This window comes from Mya arenaria, chromosome 15, assembly GCF_026914265.1.
Source record: "Mya arenaria isolate MELC-2E11 chromosome 15, ASM2691426v1".
Taxonomy (NCBI): Eukaryota; Metazoa; Mollusca; class Bivalvia; order Myida; family Myidae; genus Mya; species Mya arenaria.
In genome coordinates, this window is record NC_069136.1 from 18,515,042 (window position 1) to 18,540,675 (window position 25,634).

Consider the following 25,634-nt stretch of genomic DNA (forward strand, 5'->3'; position numbering starts at 1 on the left):
AGACCTAATTGTTTTAAAGACAAAACATCCATACTTACTACTATAGAGTCTTTGTTTTAAACGCCCCGGTTATTCCACAAGGTTTTCTTGTTATGATGAAACTAAAATTATAAGTTATTTGGAATAATGATATGTTATTTTTTCGTGTCATTTAAAAAATGTACTTTTGTAATGACATCATGTGTGACGTCATATTTCCAGTACAGAATGCGCAGTGAATGGCACGTATCTTACGAAATTTTAGAGATATCATCATGAGATTTTCAGTATTGTTTTCTGAAATGTTCTTTAATTAAAATATTTAATAAAATTATAAAGATAAAAGCAAATTAATCGAACGACGCGGATCATGACATAGGCTTTCATACGCTAGCAGTACATATGATGATGATGATGATGATGATGCTGATGCTGCTGCTGCTGCTGCTGCTGCTGCTGCTGCTGATGATGATGATGATGATGATGATGATGATGATGATGATGATGTGATGATGATGATGATGAGGAGGAGGAGGAGGAGGAGGAGGAAGAGGAGGAGGAGGAGGAAAAGGAGGAGGAGGTAACACATATTGTTTCAGGATCTCTGTATTAGTGTGTTTGCTTTCTTTCATGAAGATTGTTTGAAACCATAATCTATTTACTATTTAAACCATGAAAGTCACCAACAAACTACAAAAAAGGAAGTGTTTTTTTTTTTACAAAACCACAAACATTTGATACATTTTACGAATGTCTAAAATCTGAAAGTGAAGAATTTCAACAAGAACTGTGATAATAAATTATCCAAAAATTCCTAATTTTGGCAAAATGATACGTTTAAAGCTTATAAAGCTGCGATGTCTTAAGCCAAACTCGTAAAAAAGTTGACGGGCCAGTTGACAGGTTATGTTATATTATTTCGCACTAAATCTCATCGCCAAGTAACAGTAATTAAATTTAATAAATGTATACTAATTAGACAAGACAATTCTTCTTTGTTTAGAAATTAACATGATCAGAGTCAGGGTTTGTAAAAAATACCTGCTGGATAAACGTCTATTAGTGTGTTTTGGTATTGTTTTAAGATGCAATTAGCATAAATAAGTCGTAGTTTATAATTACAATGAACGTTGATTGGTTATTTAAAAGATGTTCAATAGCATTCGTCAAGGATTTGAGTTCAGCTGTTCATTATAAAGAGACTAAAATCAAATCTTTCCATAAGTTAAATGGATTTCGGATTATTATTTTGTTGAACGACTTGTGAAATTTAAAAGATTTTATGTTATTGAACAATTGGGGAACTACTTGCCAAGTGTATGAAGAATTACAGTAACTGTTGTGAAATTTCTTAAAAAAAAAATAATGTGAGAATCAAACTATGTAATACAAAATGTAGGAAATATTTATTTATTGTGTACATTTCAAGCGGGCGCAAAGGGCAAAGAAATAAACCATAAACCCTATTAGAGTAACTGGCCAAAACGTGAACAAGCCCACCGATACTATGGAGGGTAAGGGGCGACCGGATGTTGAGCGGCAGGGGCTTCCGGAAAACCCGCCATGGACGATGTTCTTTGACGGACCACTCTACCAGAAATACAATGAGTTTATGAAGCACAAGGATTTTTCAGAGGTAGGGATAGAAGATACTGAAACCCTATTTTATAATGATTTATTCAGGGGCCTTTAAAGAAATTCCCAGGCATTAACAGTTTGGTACGCGGTACGCAAAAACTCAACATGTGTCATTGTACTGTACGCATTTTAGCAAATTGACTAATAATATATATATATTTGTTAAGCCGGATTTGGGTAGAAAAGGAGTTTCAGGTTGTAAAGAGGGCTTTGTAACGCCGCATAACAGCATTGCCACATAAAAGGAATCGACAACGTTTATGTGTTAATTTTCAACGCATAAACATAACTTTCTTATGTGGCAAAAACGCACACTTTCGCCGCATAAAAACAATTAAAACACATACTAGTACAATAGTGGTTGATAACGTTTCATCAGGATTGGACTTAGTTTATAGTGTCCACTTAACCAAGTTTTGAACTAGACTTTAAGAGACGTAAATTCTGACAAAAGATTTAGTAAAATCGGTTCAAATATGAACCAAACCAATTGATCATTCTGCGAAAAAGTTTGAAGTGGCGTTTGGCCCGACTAAAGGCGGGAATATATGTTACCACAACGCACAACACCGTCATTTGGAACAATCAGAAAATTGAATAGTCGTATGACGTAACATATATTTTCGCCTTTTTGTCAGACTGACAGATTTCAAACGTTTCTTGAAACGTGTATTGTTAACGACGGACAAACAACAGAAATAAAACAATCCTCACAGCTCCATATGTGCCCTTTGTGCTCAGATGAGCTAAAAATTATTTCCATGTCAAGAACCACTGGTAATTGTGCGATTTTGAAATTTATTCACGTCTATGTCATCAGCTTATATCTATGGTTACCAGGGCAACGAACGGTAAACTTTTGAAGATTATATTGTTTCCAAAAAATTCAACACAAGATAAGTTTTGGGCACTTAAACAAGAGGACTAAGATGACTGATAGAGGGTCATCACGGACGTCTTTCTTTCATTGATTGTGTTTTATGCACTAGTCATTTGTAACCAAGTAAATGTGAACACTCCAAGGGGATTACTAATTTATTTTCAACTTTCAATTTTGGCTCAACTCTAAAATATTACCTTAAATTTGACCAAATTGCTTGCCTACTTTTCCCGTATTTTTTCAAAATGACAGTAATATGCTACGCCATAATTTCAATCATCATCATAATCAACAACATCATCACAACCACCATTATCATCACCACAATCACAACCACCACCACCATCATCATCCCCACAACCATTATCATCATCAACGTCATCATTATCGTTTTTGTTGAAATATTATAACTCAATTTTTTAGCTTTATAATAAATGGTAAAGTTAATCCTCTTTATGTGGCACAAAGGCACAGTTGCGCCCAATTTAATCATTTCTCTGCTTTATGCGTTGAGCGTCGCCGCATAAATGTTGTCGCACTGTTCATGCGTTGAAAATCACCGCATAAACGAAGAAAAACACGTTTATGCGGCGATGCTGCTATGCGGTATTACAGGGCTTCCACCCTCGTAGAGGGTCTGCAAAGGTGTTGTGGAACACATACTAAATTGATAAAATAATTAGTTTTAGTGTTCTTAAATGTTATAAATTAAAACAATTTAGATTGCATCCTACATTTGCTGATTAAACAAATAAATTTCAGTGCAAATTCAATTTGCCAATGCAGAATCTTTTTTAGTTTCAATGTTATAGTTGTCTTTGCATATACAATGTAGTTTTGTTAACGTGCACGTAAATTCTGAACGTCCTGGTTCTGTATGGTTTATGTTTTAAAGCTGCACTCGCACATATTGGCCGTTGTGAAAACTTTTTAATTTATTTGTTGTCTTGGAATGAGCCAGATTTTGAGTAAATAACTGGGAAAAATCATACAAGACTGCTGAAAAACGAATAGATCAAAATTTTATTATATCTACTTGCGAAAATTGCTTTTAATGGCTAGTTAAAATGCGCTACTTACACTTTAAGAAACAATGAAGTTTCGGCAGTTTTTTAAACAATTGCGATTTATTTTATTGTGAGTTATCTTATATGACTCAATTGAAGACTCTAATGCCAAAATCAGCTGATTCTGAGAGAAAACAAAATGTCCAAACTGTCAATCTGTGAGAGTGCAGATTTGATTCAAATCCCACTGTTATCTCTAGAAATATATGAACCTAGTTCCAGCTAAGAAATTTGAAAACAATAAATATATATTAAGTTTACTTGCAGGCTAACATGTTTATAACAAGAAGTTTACGGGGGGGGGGGCAGTTGTCTAGTAGTATGGAGGTCGTGGGTTCGAGCCAAACCAGTTACTTTTTCTATTAGATATCGGTTTTCGTGAAAATCGAACTGAAATAATTAAAGTGACACTCTTATTAAAAAAAAACAATACATACACATGTATAACAACCATCAATTTTGACTGGTAAACCTTTAACTACTTACTTACTAAATAATGCATAATTATAGAAAATACTAATTACTGACAACAAGATTGTAACCGTGTTTTTAATATCAGAAAGCGCAAAAATATTAAATGATTGGTGAATGCTAAAAGATTTACAGTGTTCAACTATAGTCTCATAAGGTAGAAATACCGTGTTTATACTCATTTCTTTCAAATTAAACTGGGTATCCATCATCAGGTCCATTGTTTTCGACATTTATTTTCCTTTCTGGAAAATTAAAACAATATTATTCATTATGGTAAATCTTATTTGAGAGTAAGAGTGCATCTTTAAGTGTTTAAGACTATAGGATAATGATAAAGAGACAAAGGGGATTTTTCCACAACAGAAAAACACAAGTACGACTTAAAATGAAATAGATCATCTTGAATGATGTGAATTAATTTAAAATAGGTACAGGTCTTCCATCATTTGACCAATGATATTCAAACGTGATTTTATTATACAGATCGATGTGGGTTTTTTCCTATCAGAAACTAATGCTGTTTTGTCATCTATGATAGAGCTAATTGGCATTTAACATGTAAAACTGATCGATCATATGTCATTTTTTTCGAAATGATGGATTTCGATGTTTAAGACTGTGCTAAATATATTGTAATGTAATTAATATTAACTTTACATGGTACTGTATTGTGTGGGTATACGTCAATAACATAATGTTCTGTTCTGTTTTCGTTCTTAATAATTAACGTGTAGAATTTAATGTCTTTATTAATATTATTTGATAATAGCTAGCCACTTTATTCTTCATTGTTACTGTTAGTGGAACGCTGCATGTATGTTTGCTACATTGCGTTTTAAGTCCATTGTAGGTAGTATATAAAAAGTGTACATAAGCTTTGATTTTGATATGTCATAGTTCACGAATTTTCTCAGGCGAAGACGACATGGTTCGGTCTCAATACTTGTCGTTTTCTCTATTTTTAAGTGGCGATGGCAAACAGGGGTCTGTTTCACTAATGGATCTTCAGTCATAACTTAAATAAAGGAATCCTAGTATGTATATGAAAACATTTTAAATGCTGATCATTCCAGAATCTCGGAGTTATTGTTTGAATTCATAAGACCGCACCAAATTGATATTTCGTTCCGCGGATTTACCGCTCCTATTTTTTTTGAAAATGTAAAAAGTTTTTGTTTTGTTTTTTGTGCGCCCGCACCTCCATTTTGATCGCTAAGCAGATTTTTTCCTGGTAATAATTTATTAAAAGGCTAAAAATAATCAAGTATAATTTTTCTACGCTAGTTTTCGTGTTTTTGTAAAGGGAAGTTACCGATGCGTAGTGTTTTTATACTGTATATCGATCGGTTTAGCATGGGTTTCAATAAATTCAATCAAAATGGCTCCAAGTTTGGAAATTAAATCTTATTTTTGACAATAAATATGTTTTGAGCTTGCTTAAAGTCATTGTTGATCGTCTCATGCACTAAAGGATCATTATTTAAAGCAATCATTATGCAATAAAGCATGTGGATCTGAGACTGGTAGCGATTATATTGCGTAATTAGTGACTCGTTTTGAATGGAAATCGGAATGATCAACTTAATACTATATTATTCAAGTCATAATACAAGGGACCAAAATTTTACGACGATGCTGAAGATGACAGGAACATGAGTCATTGTTTGGTCCAAATTACTGTCTCAAGCTCATTTTTGATCAAATTCTGACAAAACAACAGTTTTCTGGATCTGGATCTTGATAGGTACGTTGCAGAGCCTTTCAGCGTTGCGCAACGGGCGAGAGTGTGGGTTTAGTCCCAGTGGAGAACAGCTTTCCTGAAGCTGTTCACTGTGGAAGCGCATACAACGCTATCTCCCAGTTTGTTCCAGTCTACTATAGTATTTGGAAAGAACGAATGTTTGTGTCTTATGGTCTTACACTGCACTGGCACGAAGCATTTGGTATTGTTTACTGTTTGTCTTTTTACAATATTTTCTGATCGGTAGTCACTGAATGTCTTAGGGGTTACTCTGCGTTTATGATGGTGGTGTTAGTAGTTTATACTCCGGGTCCCGGCGTGAGCACATTGAAGGGTCCCAGAGTGACAGTTCAACCACCGCACACCTATCCTGGGCAGAACCAGTACTAGGTGCCTTCACCTCTGCAAGGAACTGACAACTTCTGTACATGCCAGGGGCAGTGGTACAGTGCGAATGGTCGTAGAAAGGATTTCATAACCAATCACAACAGAGGTGACCCGGTCCGCCCGGGAATCGAACCCGGGTTGTCCAATTCAAAGTCCAACGCTCTACCGATTGAGCTAACCGGGCGGACTCACTCTGCGTTTATTTGAACGTACAGGTGTTAAATAGTCGTGACAAGGCAGGGCTGGCACCAGCCCCCCGACCACCTTATAGAAGAAGATCAATCGATTCGCCTTCCTTCGATCCTGCAGAGATGGGAGCTTCAGGTCTTGGAGCATCTGGGTAACGCATCCGGTCGACTTGGTCGTATAGTCGCCGGTGATTAATCTGGCTGCCTGTCTCTGGACTTTTTCAATGTTGTCTACATCTTTTTGGTGGTAGGGGTCCCAGACTATAGCGCTGTACTCTAAGGTGGAGCGTACAAGTGATAGGTATGCCGTTCTTCTGCAGTTTTGAGGGCAGTGCTTTAGGTTTCTGCGAAGAAAGCCTAGTGTAGAGTTCGCTTTTTTAGTCATCTTGGTGATATGGGAGGCCCATTTGAGGTCTTCTGATATAGTGACGCCAAGATATGGATTTTCGGGCACTTGCTGTAGGATGTGGTTGTCTAGTTGGTAAAATTTGGATGATTTCTGGTTGATAGACATAATGTAACATTTCTTTGCGTTAAACTTCATTCCCCATGTATTGGCCCACACTTCTAGTTGTTGTAGATCTTGTTGTAGTATTTCTTGGTCTTTGGTGGTTCTAATGGTACGGTACAGCAAACAGTCGTCGGCAAATAAGCGCACTGTTGACTTGACGGACTCCGGGAGGTCGTTGATATGGCAGAGAAAGAGTAGGGGACCCAGCACTGTGCCTTGAACAAATATATTTTTACAAATAGCGATATAAACACTGGTCTAGATATACCTCAACATAAGTAAGCCTAAGTTTATCACCTTATATTTTGTTTTTATTTGCAGCATAATCCGGGATTGTAATGCACTAGTCAATTGTAACCACTGCCCGGCCCACCCCTCGCCCTTGTTCCAGGGGTATACCGGGGACAGCAGAGGAAAATGGCTGTTTTTTTACCTTTCAGGTGGCCCCGCAGTGCCTAGTGAATGTGGTTTTGTCTTTATATTGAAAATAGTCGGGAATGGGCCCAGGTATTCAGGGTGCGGGGCCATTTGGCAGGGATTTTACCAGCAGTGTGTCCCTGCAGGTCGGGTATTTTACCGTGGTTTTGAGGGACCGGAAGTCAAAGTCCCCGCTATTCCGGACGTAGGGGGGGGGGGGCATATACAATTGGCTGGTGCATAAAAACATCTAAATAACCAAAAAAGTACTTTGAAAAATACCCTTGTTCTTTTTGTTTTAATAAGCACATGTCATTGCAATTCATGTGATAATAAAAAAAAAATTAGTCTATGGTATATGGAGTCTGATGTTTGATGATGCCTGTGCAGCGATCATTTTTTACAAATCCAAAATCAATCGTCATATTAAATAAAGTACGTTTTAATTATATAAGAAATTAGATTTATCCATATAATGTTAGTACTAAACACGGATGAATAAATAGTATGTATTCCGACATTTTCCCGCTCATGACGTAAATGGAAAACGAAAAACAGAAAACGGCACCCTCAATTGTCAATCATAGTTACTTCGCGCATGCGCAGAGGGCAGAACGATCTAGGAATAAAGAAGACTTTACCATATCATGTAGATCGACAAAATACTCTCTACGTACATATGTGTTCATATTCACTGATTAATCTGCTCTACATGATATGGAGTTGCAGTAATTAGGGTAAATCCTCGATTGTCATTGGCCCACAAATATGTGCGAATACCAAATAAAGATTCTTGTATCTTGTACTTTGTCCTCCCGCTATATATTCTGTAAAACACCACAATGAACTCTACAAATATTCGGTGTTCTCAATTCTTGTGTGGGCCAATACTTGATGGATTCTGACGAATGCGCCAGCAAACTCCAAATAAGTTAGAATTAATCCAATATTGACAATCTACAGAAAATAGAGCGGATCGCCAAAATTGAGCATAAACATAAACATAGATATAATTTTATTTCACAATTCCTAAATCATTTAGAAAACAAATTATTACTTAAGAGTGTAAGGGTTTTGTATGATTTTTGAGGTGTGCATAAAAAGTATAATACATTGTATATACGGCGAAATTTTAGGTGTTCCAAAAGTCATGACGGTTGATAAATCAAAATGAAAGTATTTCATTTTATCGCAAAAGTAGATTCACAACACACTGAATGTGTCGAAATCCCGTCGAAACTATCAAAGGTACGCGTTCGAGGTTTGTAACGCTTTTCAAACTCGTGGACTTCAAAGACCACACTTTGAGCATATATCAACATTTGTTGGGTGAAACTTGGCTTATGGTATAGGTGTCCGTTTCTTACCAAAGAGGTAGAGCCTTCGATCCTCACCAGGTTACTTTCACGTGACCTGTCAAAGAGGACACAGCAGTGGTTACTGCCCAGGAAACGAATTCGAGAGTGATCTCATAATTTATCCGCTTTCCTCACAATCGATCTAAAATAAATCAGTATATATCAACAATTGTTGAAGGGATCCAACCGTCAGTATCTTAGTGTTAACACTCTAATGATTTTCCACTTTTGTTATAAGGATGTGAATTTTACAAAACATGTGCACGTCTCTTTAAGACAGAGACTGTTAGTTATCAGTAAATAACTCGAATCACATCATTTAATTAATAAACTGTCAGTCCATTAACCAAGGCGCGATAAATTCAGGTGCAAATTGTAAGTTACGGTCTATATTTAATGTTTTTGTTGACATGGAAAAATGAACAAAATCAACGTTTTGAAACAGAATTGACATATTAATTGAAATATAATGTACTGTGTCATTTCACAAACGTCACGTAAACAAAGTAAACAGTGTTGCCCGGCTGAAAAAGAATGTTGGGATGGGATAAGTTGATGAAATGAACAGTCAAGTTTTGATCACGATTCATGCGTGTTTTTTTATGTCTTTAGGAATTTATTATTTGAATATAATCGTTTAATAGGGAGATATTTTATTTATTAATATGAACAAACACATTTTTCAACATATTGTTAAACGGTTCTAAATATATATCTGAAAAAAAACTCAAAATAGCCGTTTGAGACAGTGTGTTTATATTTAACAATATATCTTGGTAAGGCCATATTAAATAATGTTTAGTTTCTAATGCAGCGCCGCATTTGTTTTTAAATGTCCGCTTCGTTTTATTTTTGAACATAAAACATTTCAATGTTTTGCCACGTTTACTGAGTTTAAAAAGATATATATTTATTTGCTTGAATTTCCAAGTAGTCAATGAAAATATATTGTTATTACTTTAAAAACATTTTAGCCGTCTGTAAATATTCTGATAATTGCCATTTTTGAAAAAAAATATAAATCAAATTCATACATATGTATATAAATGACGGTTTCACTATTCACATACTTTTATACTGATCGAGTAGCATGATGTTAAGGCGAACGATACAAAAGAGATCAGGCGTATAAGATAGGATATAGACTGAGGGTAGGGGGAGATGAAATGGGTGAGGTGGGGGTTAGGCGAGAGGATGATAGAATATAGGGATATGGTGGGAGAAGATGCTTGGAGGCGTTGATGGAGAGTATGCGTATCGGCATTAGCAGAGCACAGTCCGATAGCCGTTTTATACGGAATGCCGTTAGGGCCATCGCCTATGTATGTGATGATCTGAAATGCAATACTCAAAAGAACGATGATGAAAAGGCGAAACTACGATGGTGAAAATGCGACAGTACCATGATGAAAACGCGAGAGTACGATAATGAAAACGCGACAATACGACAGTACGATGATGATAATGCGATAAACTATCGCGTTTTCACCATCGTAGTTTCGTGATTTCGCGCTTTCAACATCGTAGTATCGTTCTGTTTTCATCATCCTACTGTCGCGTTTTCGTCATCGTACTGTTCATCACCGTACTATCGCGTTTTCACCATTGTGCTGTCGCGTTTTCATTAAAGTACTGTCGTGTTTTCATCATCGTACTATCGAGTATCGCATTTCAGATCAACACATACATAGGCGAATATATAAGTACTTAAATGAATATAATTACATATAAAATAGTCTTACTTTTAAAATGTGTGTAATGTCAGAAAAACTCATTCCTTTTCAGGAAACATATTACGCCACGCTGTGTGGTTTTTTTTTCTTTTAATTTTAAATACATGTACAATCATTAATCAGTATACCTATCACCTGGTCGACAAACTGTGTAAAAAAAGAGTCCCCAAGAGACATCGAATCCGTTTATAAAAAAGTAGCGTGCACTCACAATTTTGCCAAACATAATGTTCCTCAGGCTCCGCCGCGTTCTTTATGTCCATGCCGCTTAATGCCATTTTTTTTACTTTTTTAAAGCTTATTCAGAACAGAAATAAATATTGCTTTAAATTCAATAGCCAAAAATGGCTACATTTAAATATCTGATGTCAGTAAAGAGGGAAAAAACTTAGCAAAACGTAGCTAAAAATGTATACTATATTGTGCTATGAAAGTTGACTCTATTGAACGTAGTGGTTATTTGTTTTCATGTATTCAGAGGATAAAGCTTTTCAAAATATATTTATATTTGTATGTTTTGAAATTACGTATTTGCTATATCTTTACACTTTTGTGTCTTGGCCAACGGCAAGACGTAGATTCGCCGTCGTTAACTCTAACCCTGTGGATTTTATCATTTCTATACAGGTTTTTTCATCCCTAAACCTCATTTTAATATAAGATGTTTTGATAATATAAGAAACTGCAGTTACTGGAGAACTTATTTATTTAAAGGCGTATCAGCCTTCCAATAAAATCAAGATCATTTTAATAATACAGTCGAACTCCGTTGGTTCGAACTCCCAGGACCGTCGAAAATACGGCGACAATCGGAAAATTCTAGCCAAGCGGGCATACTTACCTTCAGTAGAAATTGGTCCTTAACATCCAGTTTGAGCCAACGAGGAAATCGACCAAAGCAAGTTCTGGCTGTAATTGAGCATTTTAGACAAAATTTATGAACATATTTGCGATAGGTCGCAAATAGGGTTTACTTTCATTGTTATGGACATAAATAAGGTACATAATAAACAGAACGCTCATTTTTCTATCAGATCCTCTTACACACAAAACTACGGATGGCCAACATGGCGGACACACCACCGGAAGTTGATGATGGTTTCCATCACGTGACCGGAAATGAGGAATACCTCTGGGAGCACGCCGGAGAACCAGATACGCTGGAACATAGGTCTGCTGTTTTTCATTTCACCTTCTCTTGCTCTTGTTTTTGTTGACATTTTTGGCCATTTTTATGGCATCAATTGTTGAGAAAAAATGCTCTATAACTGGATCTAATTCAGCACGCTTTTTTAGTTGCCGTGTGTGTGTGTGGGGGGGGGGGGGGGGTATAGTTTGTGTTATAGTTTCATTTTTAAGGGTTTTGAGACTTTTAAAGCTGCACTCTCATAGATTGACAGTTTTGACTCAGATTCAGCTGAGTTCGACATCGATGCCATCAATTCTGTCATATAAGATAACTCACAACAGAACAGATCTTAATTGTTTGGTAAACTGCCGAAAATTTTATTTTTCTTATTAAAAGCGTTAGAAAAGCCTTTCACCATAATACATCAATTTTCTAACATAAATATGAAAACTTCGATCTGCTCTTTTGTCGGCAGTCTTATAACACTGGTTTCAAGACATTAACTCAGAAATTGGCTCATTCCAAGACAAAAAAGGTGTTCAAACAATCAATGTGTGAGAGTTTAGCTTTTAAGGAGATTTTATTGAAGATAAAAACGTTAAATTATGTCGTATTTTCAAACAAGGTTAAGTTAAGTAATTGGGCTAAATAAAATAAGGTTATTAAGCTACTGTTCAAGAATCGATAGGGTCTGTACCTAATATAATATAAACATTATTCTAATTGTAGTTTGAAATCCTTACCGGAAGCTGACCAGGTCACGTGGCACAAGGAGCAGAAACGTCGCAAGCGACGTACACGTGCGTTCATCTGGATCACGATCATCATCATGGCGGCGCTTGCTTTAGGAACGGCGCTTGTCATACACTACTTCTTCATACCCGCTCGTGAGTTGGATGTTCTATGTCGAAGGATAATTATGTATTTGAAATGCCGAATTGTATCATAACGACAATGATTAAAAAATAAAAGTTTAGATCACTTACAGCCGAACACAACAACAGCAACAACCACAACACAAAACCTAACAAAACACAATACTTATTCAATCAATCAATCAATCAATCAAATTAGTCAGCCAATCAATAAGGAGATGCATTAAAATAGATGCATATACAAATAAGTTTAATTTGAAAACACTAACAATATCAATCAGTTAATCAATAATAATATTATTAAACAAAATGAAAGTACAAGTTCATTTAAAAATACATATTGGTGCTCTTTCAAAACTGGTAAATTCTTATAAAAATGTTTCTATAACTGATATCGTTGCATTCACAAAGGTAATGTTCTTTTGCAGACGAAGATCCAAAAGACCATCTTAACATTTCCATCAGCAATGGGTCCATTCTAGAAGGTATGCGGTTCAAGTACAGCCCAGCTTTCCGTCTATCAATAACACAGGAGCTCAGAAGTTGTTAGAAATAGCATAAGGTTATGAATGGTCCATCTATAAATGCAGTCTTATTGCGTATTTCGAGTTGGATTTCGTTGGTTTGTTTTGATTTACCTGGAGTCCTTCTCCCAAATGTCTCGAGTTTGAATTTTAGACTCAAGACTCGAAACAGAAGCATTTAAAAGTGTTATTGCGAAATATCAACTTGAAAAGGCATACACAACTATTTGCACTATTATAAGCTCATAATATATATATGATAGTATATAAATTATTGGTTTTGTAAAAAATGTATTTCGTAGATCATGGTGAAAAATGGGCCTGTTGTTTATATTTGAGTTGTGATAATGGAGCATGTTTAAATGCATACAATTTTAATTCAGCCTTATTATCTACCCCAAATGTAAGTTAGCACTTTGTTATTTTACTGATTTGAAGGTCCAGAGGATGTGACCCAAAGGCTAACGGCAGACGATAATATCAAGTTGGATGACGTCATCGCGGTTATTGAACAGGAAGTAGACAACATGCGCGAAAAATCACATCACAAAGATCACGTGCTAAAAACAAACAACAAAATCCTCGAGAATGTGCTTATAAACACAACAGGTAATGACATAAATACTTTTAGAAAGAGAAGAAAAAAACGCCATACTTGCAGTTTTAATTCCAGAAGACAGTGTTGTTAAAAACACGTTAAGTACTATCTTTAAATATATACCTGACGTGTTCCGGTTTTCATTCTATGCTCGACAACTCAAATTAACAGTTAAGTATAAATTTATAAAAGCATTACAATAGTAGAAATTGTTTTTAAACATTTAACTGTCTATAAATACATACCTGACGTTCTTTGCTTTTCGCTCGACCACTGAAAAATCTTAAAAGCATAATTATTGTAACATTGAAACATTGAAAACATCCATGCCAATTTTCTGGGTTTTTTTGTAGCATCAACAACAACGGTCACACAAACTAAGCAGCAGGCTAAAACTGAAACGACCACATTCACTACAGAGCAGACAACAGTTCCGCGCCAACCAGAAACTTCAACGGAACCACATACGACACTAGCAGACTTTACAACGTTTATACCAACTGCGTCTATAAACCCTCTGTATTATTTCGGCTTAGATCTTGATATTAGTACCCGTCCTGTATCTTCATCGAGTGTTACTTCTGCAGCATATTTGGATAAACGAAAAGCAACAACACAGTCCATCACTCAATCTGACAAAGAATTAATTGACAACGCCAACGTAAGTACTCACATAACACATGAAGTATCTTCGATTGCATCAACAACTTCAATGGATTTAATAACAAAACACTCTGCTAAACAGACAGCAAAACTAGTGAAGAATAGCACAGATCCTGCATATGAGTCTACAACATACATAACTTCGACAGAAAGTGTCATTTCCAAAGACACCAACACTACCCTTCATAAATATTCAACAGCATTGGAAGCTACAGTGACAAGTGCGCTCATAGTTACTGCAAACATCACAGCTCCAACTACCAATCCATTCTTTTTTGACAATCTTACAACACAAGAGCAACAACAAACGACCGGTGCGGACAAAATAGCTGATACCGAACTAACCCAGCCATTTGCCCCTCAGAATTCAGAAACGACCACGCCAACTCTTTCCAGAGCCACCATGGCTGACCATAAGATTTCAAAAACGACCACGCCAATGCCCTCCAATAAAACTACGTCAGACCCTCTGATTTCAGAAACAACAACGCCAATGCTCACCAACACCACTACGTCAGACCCTCAGATTTCAGAAACAAGCACGCCAATGCTAACCAACACCACTATGTCAGACCCTCAGACTTCAGAAACAACCAAGCCAATGCTCTCCAATACAACCATGTCTGACCCTCAGATTTCAGAAACAACCACGTCAATGCCCTCCAACACCACTATGTCAGACCCTCAGATTTCAGAAACAACCACGCCAATGCTCTCCAATACAACTATGTCTGACCCTCAGATTTCAGAATCAACCACGCCAATGTTCTTCAATACAACTATGTCAGACCCTCAGATTTCAGAAACAACCACGTCAATGCCCTCCAATACCACTATGTCAGACCCTCAGATTTCAGAAACAAGTACGCCAATGCCCTCCAATACCACTATGTCAGACCCTCAGATTTCAGAAACAACCACGCCAATGCCCTCCAATACCACTATGTCAGACCCTCAGATTTCAGAAACAAGCACGTCAATGCCCTCCAATACATCTATGTCAGACCCTCATATTTCAAAAACAACCACGCCAATGCGCTCCATGATGTCTGGTACAAACGCAAGTGTTTCCTCTACTACTACTGAAATGGCTTCATCTGCAACTGAGCCTATGTCAGCAGTAACTAGTACAGTAACCGAACCATCTGTCACTACGTCACAGCCTAGTGTAGAACAAACAAGCGTTCATGTTGAATCGACAGTGACTGAAAAACTGATAGCGACCACTGCTGTTAAAACAGGTGAAACTCGTATTACCATGTCAGAAAAGGTAACAAATGCAACTGAAGTTTCTGTAAAGGAAACAAGTGTAGCGAGCAGTGTCGCTGAAAGTGTAGGACAAACAAACTCTAACACGGACAGTACTGTGACTGAGCTAAGGGTAACAACCGAAACAAGCACAGTAGATATAAATGAAAGACATGCTGAAATAAGCACGGGTAGAACTGTGACTTTTGTGGAAGTAACTAGTGAACAAAGTGAACCTTCAACTGATATTACCTCAACAGAAATGTTACAAACTACAACCATGACGTTACCTGAGAACTATAGTAAGTGATCTGTACAGTCAGGATGTACTCATAGCATATATGATATAGTTGGACTTATACGGACATTGGTATAACGTGTAATGTATAAACATATTATATTGTTGTAGTCTATAAACTGTAATAGCATGTATACGGTGCTTTGGTCCGGCCAATCGTACGTCAGATGACCTTAATAGGTTTGACTGTTCAACCACGTGAGGTCAATGGCATCTTTGTTCACGAGCTGGCGTACTGCACTGAAAATGTTAGAATCAATGCTAAGCTTGAAAGCTATTTAATATTAGTTCACCTTTATCAAAAGCAATGTATTGAACATTGAATGCACATTAAATAAACAGCTTTTGACGGCACTCTCCACCTGCTTTGTTAAGTTCACCATGCATCCCTAGGTGTTTGCGGCTTAAGATTTTGGACGCACTGATAAAAATATACGTTTTCAGACTAGGCCTGTTTGTAATTGGCCTTTTTGGGCCGGCCCATGAGGATACACGCTTGAAAAGAGCACTGATCCTACATGTACATGGCAAAGCCGACGAGGCGCGCCTGCGCTTGCGCGCCGACAGTTTAAAATCCATACGTACAACAGTTTGAGCTTGACCAAGTTGATATATGGATGGGGAATCACGTAACTTCAAAGGGGTTCTCACTTGGGTCACCACGGGTCACAAACGATGTAAACAAACAAGTTTTAGATTTTCTGTATTTTAATGATGCTGTCCTTGGTCGAAATTTTAACTTGACGGAATTTTGTAGAAAGATGCAACGCTGAAATTGTTGCAAAGATTGCATCATTACAAAACAAGCAAATGTAAAAAAATCACTTGAAGAAGCAGAAAATTGCATAGTTTTTTTACAGGCTAAGAAATATTTTGATATCTTTTCTGTCAAAAAAAAATATCAGAAATTAACGTCACTTACTTGTTTGTTTACATCGGTTGTGACCCGTGGTGACCCGTGTGAGAACCCCGTTGAAGTCACGTGATTCCTCACCCTGGATATTGTTCACCACACGGCTTCCCGCGGACACAATTTCACTCGCACGCACGAAAGGGAGACAATTCTTACTTTCACATATTCAGAGTTATCCACTATGCACACAGATAATTGGGATTCTAATAATTGCAGGCAATGGTTAATATTAACATCCTTAAGGAGATGTATTTATATTGGCATTAAACACTGAAATATTTTAAAAACGTTAAACATGTACTTCAAAAGTTATATTTGATAAGTATTCAGTACTGTACATTGTTTGGGAACTAAGTTTCACGGCAATCCAATCACTGGGCTAAACAGTTTTTCCTATTTTCCACACTTAAAATGAAGTACACGAATAACGTTTTTATAAAGTATCTATGTGCGTTTAAATACTTTAATAATTTATGATAAAGATTTCTCTAAATTAAGAAAATCTTCACAGTTAAAGTTAAATTATATTATCATTTGACACATAAACAGTTAACAAAATATCTCATTAAGCCTAAAGTAAGTTCAAAGTCAATACTTCAATAATAAAACTTTATTATTTCGGCTGCTTAAAAACGACTGCAAAATAAGTATAGTAACTTTTTTTCATGAAAACGCTGGTGTAATTATGAAGTGATTTCACGAAGGTCTCACAATTTTAGATACAGCCAATATACATGACGAAACGTCATACACGCATGAAACTGCCATTATTACGTGTAACGTGGAACATGCAATTCAGTGGACGTCACTGAAAATTGAAGAAAAAGACACTTTCAGACCTTTGACGGTGACGTTGCAGCCATCCGGCTCAATAACGTGGAATGGGAAAACGTCCCGACAGGACGCCATGTATAATGTAACGTCAAGCGAAGATGGACTTGGCGACAACGTAACGTTACAGCTTGTGATACATGACGTCCAGTGCAGAGACGGGCGCAGATTCGAATGTTTCCCTAGTTCTAACCTACAGAATAGACGGGACAGTGCCATGCTGATAGTAGTAGGTAAAATATATATTTTAAGAATTTTTCGGAGGATGTTACTTTTTATTAAGGTCTCCTAAGTACAAATAAGCTTCTTTTTTATCAAGCCATTCATAAACATGTCAACTGTTTATGTCTGGTGACCCCATACAATTTTGGTATAATTTGAACGAGTATTGTTTGCTGATAACAACCTGTGATATGTAAAATAAAGGACCGAAACAACATGGTAGATAAAACTTTCGCAGTGTATATTTTTGTCTTTTTTTGTCAACTGAAATAGGACGTGAATTGTCCTATTTTCCAACAGCTCAAGGCCAAAAAAAACTTGTTTGTAATAGTTTTAGGTGTAATTTTTACGAAGTCTTTTACTACACATGACGTATTTTTATATGATATCAGAATAATAATTGGTTAGCCAGGCGTCCAGAAATTCACATAATTGTACATAGGAATAGAAAGAAATAATGCTATACGGCATAGCGGTAGTGTCAAAACTTGACGTACACTTTTTAACGCAATCTACTCCGTCTTTACATCTTTAGAAATATAACAAAACATGATTGCATATGTCTGCCTGTCATTTTTTAACTATATTGAAATTAGAAGACCCCCCCCCCCCTTCCGACACACACACATGGTTCTTTTTTAACTATTGGCAAATAATAAATTATCCACCCTTCCCTCTCCTTACACACACTTACATAAACACACGAACAATATATATTTCTCAAAATGTTATCGATGCTTTTGTTTACATACCCTTTCCTCCAGCTCTGTTAGGATAAGGGTTTTTGGCATCTCCCCCAATCCTGAACTCCTCAGGGCTTTCAGGCGACCCTGCTCCTTTTTCTTTGTTCGACTCTGTGATGAGTAGAACAATTCTAGCATTTTATATAAAAACAAGCATAACATGCATCAGGAAAATTGTTTTGAGTAATTTTTATGAATATTTTGGGCTAGAAATATTGATCAATATCACTATAGTTGTCATAAGAGTAGGTTGACCTCATGAGTCATGTAACTTATATAAATAGTGGTTACTGGTATAATTTTATTATATTTAATGATATACACTTATCATTGCTATTTTAATCATACTTATATATAATTACTAAGACAGTTCTACATATAAATAATACCTTCAAATCCTTCCTCTTCTTGGACATTTCATCAATCGTCCTCCCATTCCCGCCAACACTGTTCACACTGATATAAAATGTTGTAGAGTTGAATATACCTGGTACAGTAATATACGTTATTCTCTGTTATAGCATTGCCCAGATGGCATCTGTCGTTCTACTCGTGATATATTAATCATTTTTATGACTCAGACTGACTTAAATATGTAATAATTTGAACAAGATACATAAAGATAAAACTCATCATTGACAGCATCGCATCCACTAACTAAGTGCTTGTGGATAGTGTAGTATTAAAGGGGTAGAAATCTACGCACATTGAAGTGGCAGCTACTGTACAAAATACAAACCTCAACAAAATTTCATTTAGAACTCTTTTCTTCTCTGCCTCTGAAGAACTTGGCCCGTGTTTGGAAGTTAAAAAGGTGCAGTGTTTTTTGTACCCAGCAGAGAGTTCCTCCAACTCCCGCAACGTCCAATTTTGCTTCCTTTCTGTCATTGTGAAGATCTATGCAGAAGTCCGTCTGTCAAATCTGACAGATGGCGCGTAAACAAACAGGTACTCGCAGTGATGCTGTGACGTCATTTCGTAGACTGCGTATCGCAAATTATCGATAGAGGAAAAAGTCGCAAGCTCTATTTTGCGACGCGATTAATGAAACGCAAATTGCGCTGTGTCGCAAACTCGGTCGCATTTCTTGCGACTTGCGACTTTGCTGGATTTGCGATGCGACCATTAATGAAATCAGGGCCCTAATTTCTCGAAATATCTTAAGTCTCTTATAATAGGATTAAGCTAAGCTCCTTATTTTTGTTTTTGGTATTATTTGTGAAATATTTACATTCTACATAATTATGGGACTTTAAAAGGAAATTTATGACAATTTACGATAGACTATTTTAAAAATAGTATTTTTATAAAGTAAAATCAAGATTAAGTAAGGAATTGGCTATTTGAGTACGCTACTTAAGCCTGTTACGCTAAAGAACTTTCGATAAATTGGGACCGGGAGACGGACTTGTTCGTACTACATCAGCACAATGGACCTGAAGGTAACTGTGTCAACTATAGCACAGTGGTTTGAAAGGAATAAACTCCTGCTTTAGTGTTATATGACCTGTACAAAATTTAGTGACATTTATCCTTTTTTTCAATTTTTTTCTTCAGATTTATCAAAGGGGTCACTCCTACCAACTATCTAGCATAAAATAACAATGAATTACTGCAGTTTAACAACGTCCAAAAATCTAGAAATGCCTTAATATTAAATGTCACTAAATTTTGTACAGGTCATGTGACATCAAAGCAGGAGTTAATTCCGATCAATCCACTGAATTATTGTAATTTCTTTAACTAAATTCTAAACACGCTTATAAATGTTCCCTCTCTCGATAGCGAGACCTTCCAAGCAGGTGGTGCTGCGGCTGGGGCCGTCCGTGGTGGAGAACCGGGCGCTCAGAGTGACGGCTTCATGGCAGGCGGGATATCCGGTGCCATGGGCAAACATCTCCTGGACCGCGACAGATGCCAAAAATAACACGTAAGTGAAATAGGTGGCGAGAGATGTTGAGACTTGTTTAAATGTTGTCAGCACTTTTGACACTGAGGAAGAAGGTGTGTGTGTGCGTGTGTGGGTGTGTGCGTGCGCACGTGCGCGTGTATGTGTGTGTAATTCATAAAAAACATGGTGTAGTAATATTTCATTAAGATGACGCTAAGAGGAGTCAAAATCCCCCGGAATAATGAATGAGAATGCATGTTTCTTTTTGTTTATTATTCATAGTTTATACAAATGAGAATAGACACGTCAGAGGAATTATACATAGAAAAAGCTGAGTGCAATATCAGCCGGGGATCGAACCCGGTTGGCTCTATATACATTCATACCAGAATCAACCTGAGAAGATACGGCTGCGCGATGTCAGACACTCTCATTTATCTACTTCCGGCTTACAAGTATTCTATATTTCAGGTACAATTTAGAGAAGTATGGCAAGTTCCGGGACTATAATCTGGATGTAGACGACCGGCGATGTCAGACAACCCTCACGGTACACCACTTTATTTCCGGTTCTAATTCCTCTTTGTATATGTATTTCGGGACGAGGTTACAATAGCGTAACACCTAAAATTGGAAATAAACAACATCAAGCCTTAAGTTATTTAGTTCATTATTGACGTTATTGCTATATGTAGGTGAACCTTAAATGCATGCCTTAGTTAGATTCACACGTTAACTGTTCACTGCTTTCCAGACCTCGATCGTGATCTTCCCGAAGGTGCACCTGAACGCCACGGTGGTGAGCGTGTCCCCTGACATGCACCGGAAGCGCGCCTTCCTGGAAGCCGACATGACGCGCTACCTGGAGACGGTCCGTCCCGGGGTGGACACCATACTCGTCATTCCGCGTAAGGAACAGTACACACACGATCAACATTACACACACAATAAACAGTTCACACACGATCAACATTACACACACAATCAACATTACATACACGATCAGTATTACATACACGATCAACATTAAACACACAATCAACATTACATACACTATCCACATTACATACACGATCAACATTACACACACGATCAACATTACATACACGATCAACATTACATACACGATCAACATTACACACACGATCAACATTACATACACGATCAACAGTACACACACGATCAACATTACACACAAGATCAACATTACACACACGATCAACATTACACATACACGATCAACATAACACACAAGATCAACATAACCCACACGATCAACATTACACACACGATCAACATTACACATACACGATCAACATAACACACAAGATCAACATAACCCACACGATCAACATTACACACACGATCAACATTACACATACACGATCAACATTACACATACACGATCAACATAACACACAAGATCAACATAACCCACACGATCAACATTACACACACGATCAACATTACACATACACGATCAACACAACACACAAGTCAACATTGGACTCACGTTCAACAGTACACACAGGTTCAACAGTACACACACGATCAACATTACACACACGATCAACATTATATACACGATCAACAGTACACACACGATCAACAGTACACACACGATCAACATTACACACACGATCAACAGTACACACACGATCAACATTACACACACGATCAACATTACACACACGATATCAACAGTACACACAATATCAACAGTACACACACGATCAACATTACATACACGATCAACATAGCATACACGATCAACATTACCCACACGATCAACATTACCCACACGATAAACATTGCATACACGATCAACAGCACACACACGATCAACTGTACACTCACGATCAACAGTACACACACGATCAACATTACACACACGATCAACAGTACACACACGATCAACATAACACACACGGTCAACATAACACACGATCAACAGTACACACACGATCAACATTACACACACGATCAACAGTACACACACGATCAACATTACACACACGATCAACAGTACACACACGATCAACATTACACACAATATCAACAGTACACACACGATCAACATTACACACAGGAGCAACATTACACACTCGATCAACAGTACACACACGATCAACATTACACACACGATCAACAGTACACATACGATCAACATTACACACAAGATCAACATTACACACACGATCAACATTAAAACCATTGCCAACTTTACAAACACAACACACGACCAGCATTACCCACATGCTCAATGTTTCACACACGACATACGACCAGCATAACGCACATTATCGATTTCATACACATGATCAACATTACACATCAGATCAACATTACACACAATATCAATATAACTCACAATATCAACATAACACACATTATCAACTTTACGCACGCGATCAACATTACACACACGATCAATATTAAACACCAGATAAATATTGCACACACACGATCAACATTACACACACGATCAACAGTACACACACGATCAACAGTGCACACACGATCAACATTCCACACACGATCAACATTACACACACGATCAACAGTACACACACGATCAACAGCACACACACAGGAACAACAGTATATACATGATTAACAGTACACACACGATCAACATTACACACACGATCAACAGTACACACACACGATCAACAGTACACACACACGATCAACAGTACACACACGATTAAAATAACCCACCAGATCAACACTTCACACACGATCAACACTACACACTCGATCAACATAACACGCATGGATAACATTACATACACGATCAACACTACACACACACGATCAACAAAACACACACGATCAACATAACCCACACGATCAAAACCAACACTACACAATATCAACATTAGACTCACAGTCAACATTACACACACGATCAACATTACACATTCGACCAGCAGTACATACATGATCAACATTACACACCCGATCATCATTAAACATTCGACCAACAGTACATACACGATTAACATTACACACCCGATCAACACAACACACAAGTCAACATTGGACTCACGTTCAACATTACACACACGATCAACATTACATACACGATCAACAGTACGCACACGATCAATATTACATACACGATCAAAATAACACATTCGACCAACAGTACATACACGACCAACAGTACACACACGATCAATATTACATACACGATCAAAATAACACATTCGACCATCAGTACACACACGATCATCATTACACAAACGATTAGCATTACACACACGATCAGCTATTGTTTTGTATGCTTAAATAATTTCTATAGAATCCATCATTTCGATGCCAATATTAATATGAAACGTAAAAAAATTGAACGCCGCCGAGCGAATGTTAACGTTCGTCTGGGGTTTTTTAGCCAAACAAGGGGCGTAACTCGACAATGATTAAAGCCAGAGTTATTTGCCTTGCGACATGCGTCATGCGTTTTGTCCCTGACAACATGTGTTTGGATTGAGCCATTTTTTTAGTATTTGTCTTGAAAAAAACAGTGATATGAGAAAGCTGATTAAAGATTAGAACGCAGTTTTTCATATTTATGGTTAAAATTGATATTTTCGGCCGTTTCGATATGCTCTATTGTGAGATATCATATATGACTGAATTGAATGCATGGATGCCAAAATCAGATGATTCTGAGGCATTTTTTTTAATTGTCAAAACTGTCAATCTGTGAGAGTGCAGCTTTAAAACCGTGAAGACGAATGCTAAACCCTTATTTAACATTGCAGTTAACTATTGTGCGGGCCGAAAGAAGCTTGAGAGCATCCCACACCCATACACCAAGTGCGGGAAGTATGTCCGCTGTCTACCCGGGGATCTCGTGGTCCAGCCCTGTCCCACTGGCACGTGCTTTAGAAAGGCCCGAGGCGAGTGCAGTTGACCGCATAGAAATGACGTCATATCACAACGTCATCTTGACGCCTATGATGTGAATGCTGTTCAATGGTGTCAACGTTTATTTGCTCAAATATAACTGATGAGATCGATATATGTTACAACGTCATAATTTATGCTATCTGAAAGAGTTTAGAGTTTGTTCGCGAACAATTTGTTCTTGAAATATCTGCTCAATCTCCGAACGCATGGATAGCAGTACTTTTAATGGGGCACAATATCAGTTGAGAAAAAATATAGATTTTAATGCATTTTTATCTTTAACTCATGTGACTTTGATAATCAAAACAAAATAAATTATTTGTGTAAAGTTAAAAAACATATATTAGCCTTTATTATTTGAGTTTTCAATAGCTCCGTGGCCACAAATTCCCACGTTAAAAGGCGCCAAAATATCGCTTATATTTTTTATCTGTACACAAATCAAAGATGTTTTTTTTTATTATTATTAAAGTCAAATTAGTCAAACATAAGCATGTATCAAAAATGCATCAAACTATATATTGCCCCTTAAATGTTTGAAATGTTTTCATGTTTGCTCATACAGTATTTCACATTTTATATATAAATATCAGCGTTGTTGGTGAACGTTGAACTGTTTCATTATTTCATTGTTATAACCTGTTCTTTGAGCGCATACTAATGTATTGTAATGCATTTGCATAATACTGAAATTTGTGGCGACAATTCTGACTTAACTTTCTGACCTACTTTCCGACTTTCGTTATGAAATGCAAGGTAGCTTGCCACAGTGGTCGAAGTTTGCACAAGCCCACAAGCTCTGCGCTTGGAAATTGTTTTCACGGCTTGTTTAAAACTAAATCAGGACTGATCAACTTTTATGACATACTTGTATAGAAAGGTAAGAATTAGGTCTTGTTCATTCCAAAGTCTGTTTTCAATGACTGTATGCCTGGAAGCTCCTTGAAGGTACAAAGTTTGAAAACGGGGATTCTTTAGAACCTAGTTATTGCAATTTGTATGCAGATTATTATTTTCCCAGACGAATCATACACCATTTGATTTTTTTTTTGTAATTGTTTTAATACTGATCGTTCAGACAGTGAAATGTCATGTTAACTTGCTAAATCAATCATGATAGCACATTGAGCAGTTAATAATTAACTTTTACATGCCAAGTTAAATGTTAACGATATTTATTTTTTTATAAATTTTATATTACAAAGATTAATCAATCTGTTTCACAGTTCTGTTCATGTCAACTTTGTTTCAAAAATGTTGCTCATATAAAGATGTTTGCTCATTAAGAGTTTGTTAATTATTTGCGCATTTTTTTTCTTTTCATTAATTCCTATTACTAAACAAGAGCCCTGCGGAGATGAGGCTTGCTTTTATTGAAAATGACAAAGATTCAAGTCAGAGCTATGGG

The 25,634-nt window shown here is 36.8% G+C and overlaps 1 protein-coding gene and 1 non-coding gene across 2 annotated transcripts; one reads left to right on the forward strand and one right to left on the reverse strand.

Moving 5' to 3' along the window:
- Positions 1-999: 999 nt before the first annotated feature.
- LOC128218974 (mucin-5AC-like) lies at positions 1,000-25,502 on the forward strand. Its single transcript, XM_052926761.1, has 11 exons — positions 1,000-1,615; positions 11,408-11,544; positions 12,232-12,389; positions 12,806-12,862; positions 13,340-13,510; positions 13,853-15,712; positions 17,341-17,685; positions 20,203-20,347; positions 20,780-20,858; positions 21,063-21,216; positions 24,079-25,502. The coding sequence occupies exons 1-11, from the start codon at positions 1,487-1,489 to the stop codon at positions 24,228-24,230; spliced, it is 3,387 nt and encodes a 1,128-aa protein (XP_052782721.1). The 5' UTR covers positions 1,000-1,486; the 3' UTR covers positions 24,231-25,502.
- Positions 6,274-6,350, reverse strand: Trnaq-uug (transfer RNA glutamine (anticodon UUG)). Its single transcript has one exon. It is a non-coding gene; the product is annotated as a tRNA-Gln (tRNA).
- Positions 25,503-25,634: the final 132 nt, after the last annotated feature.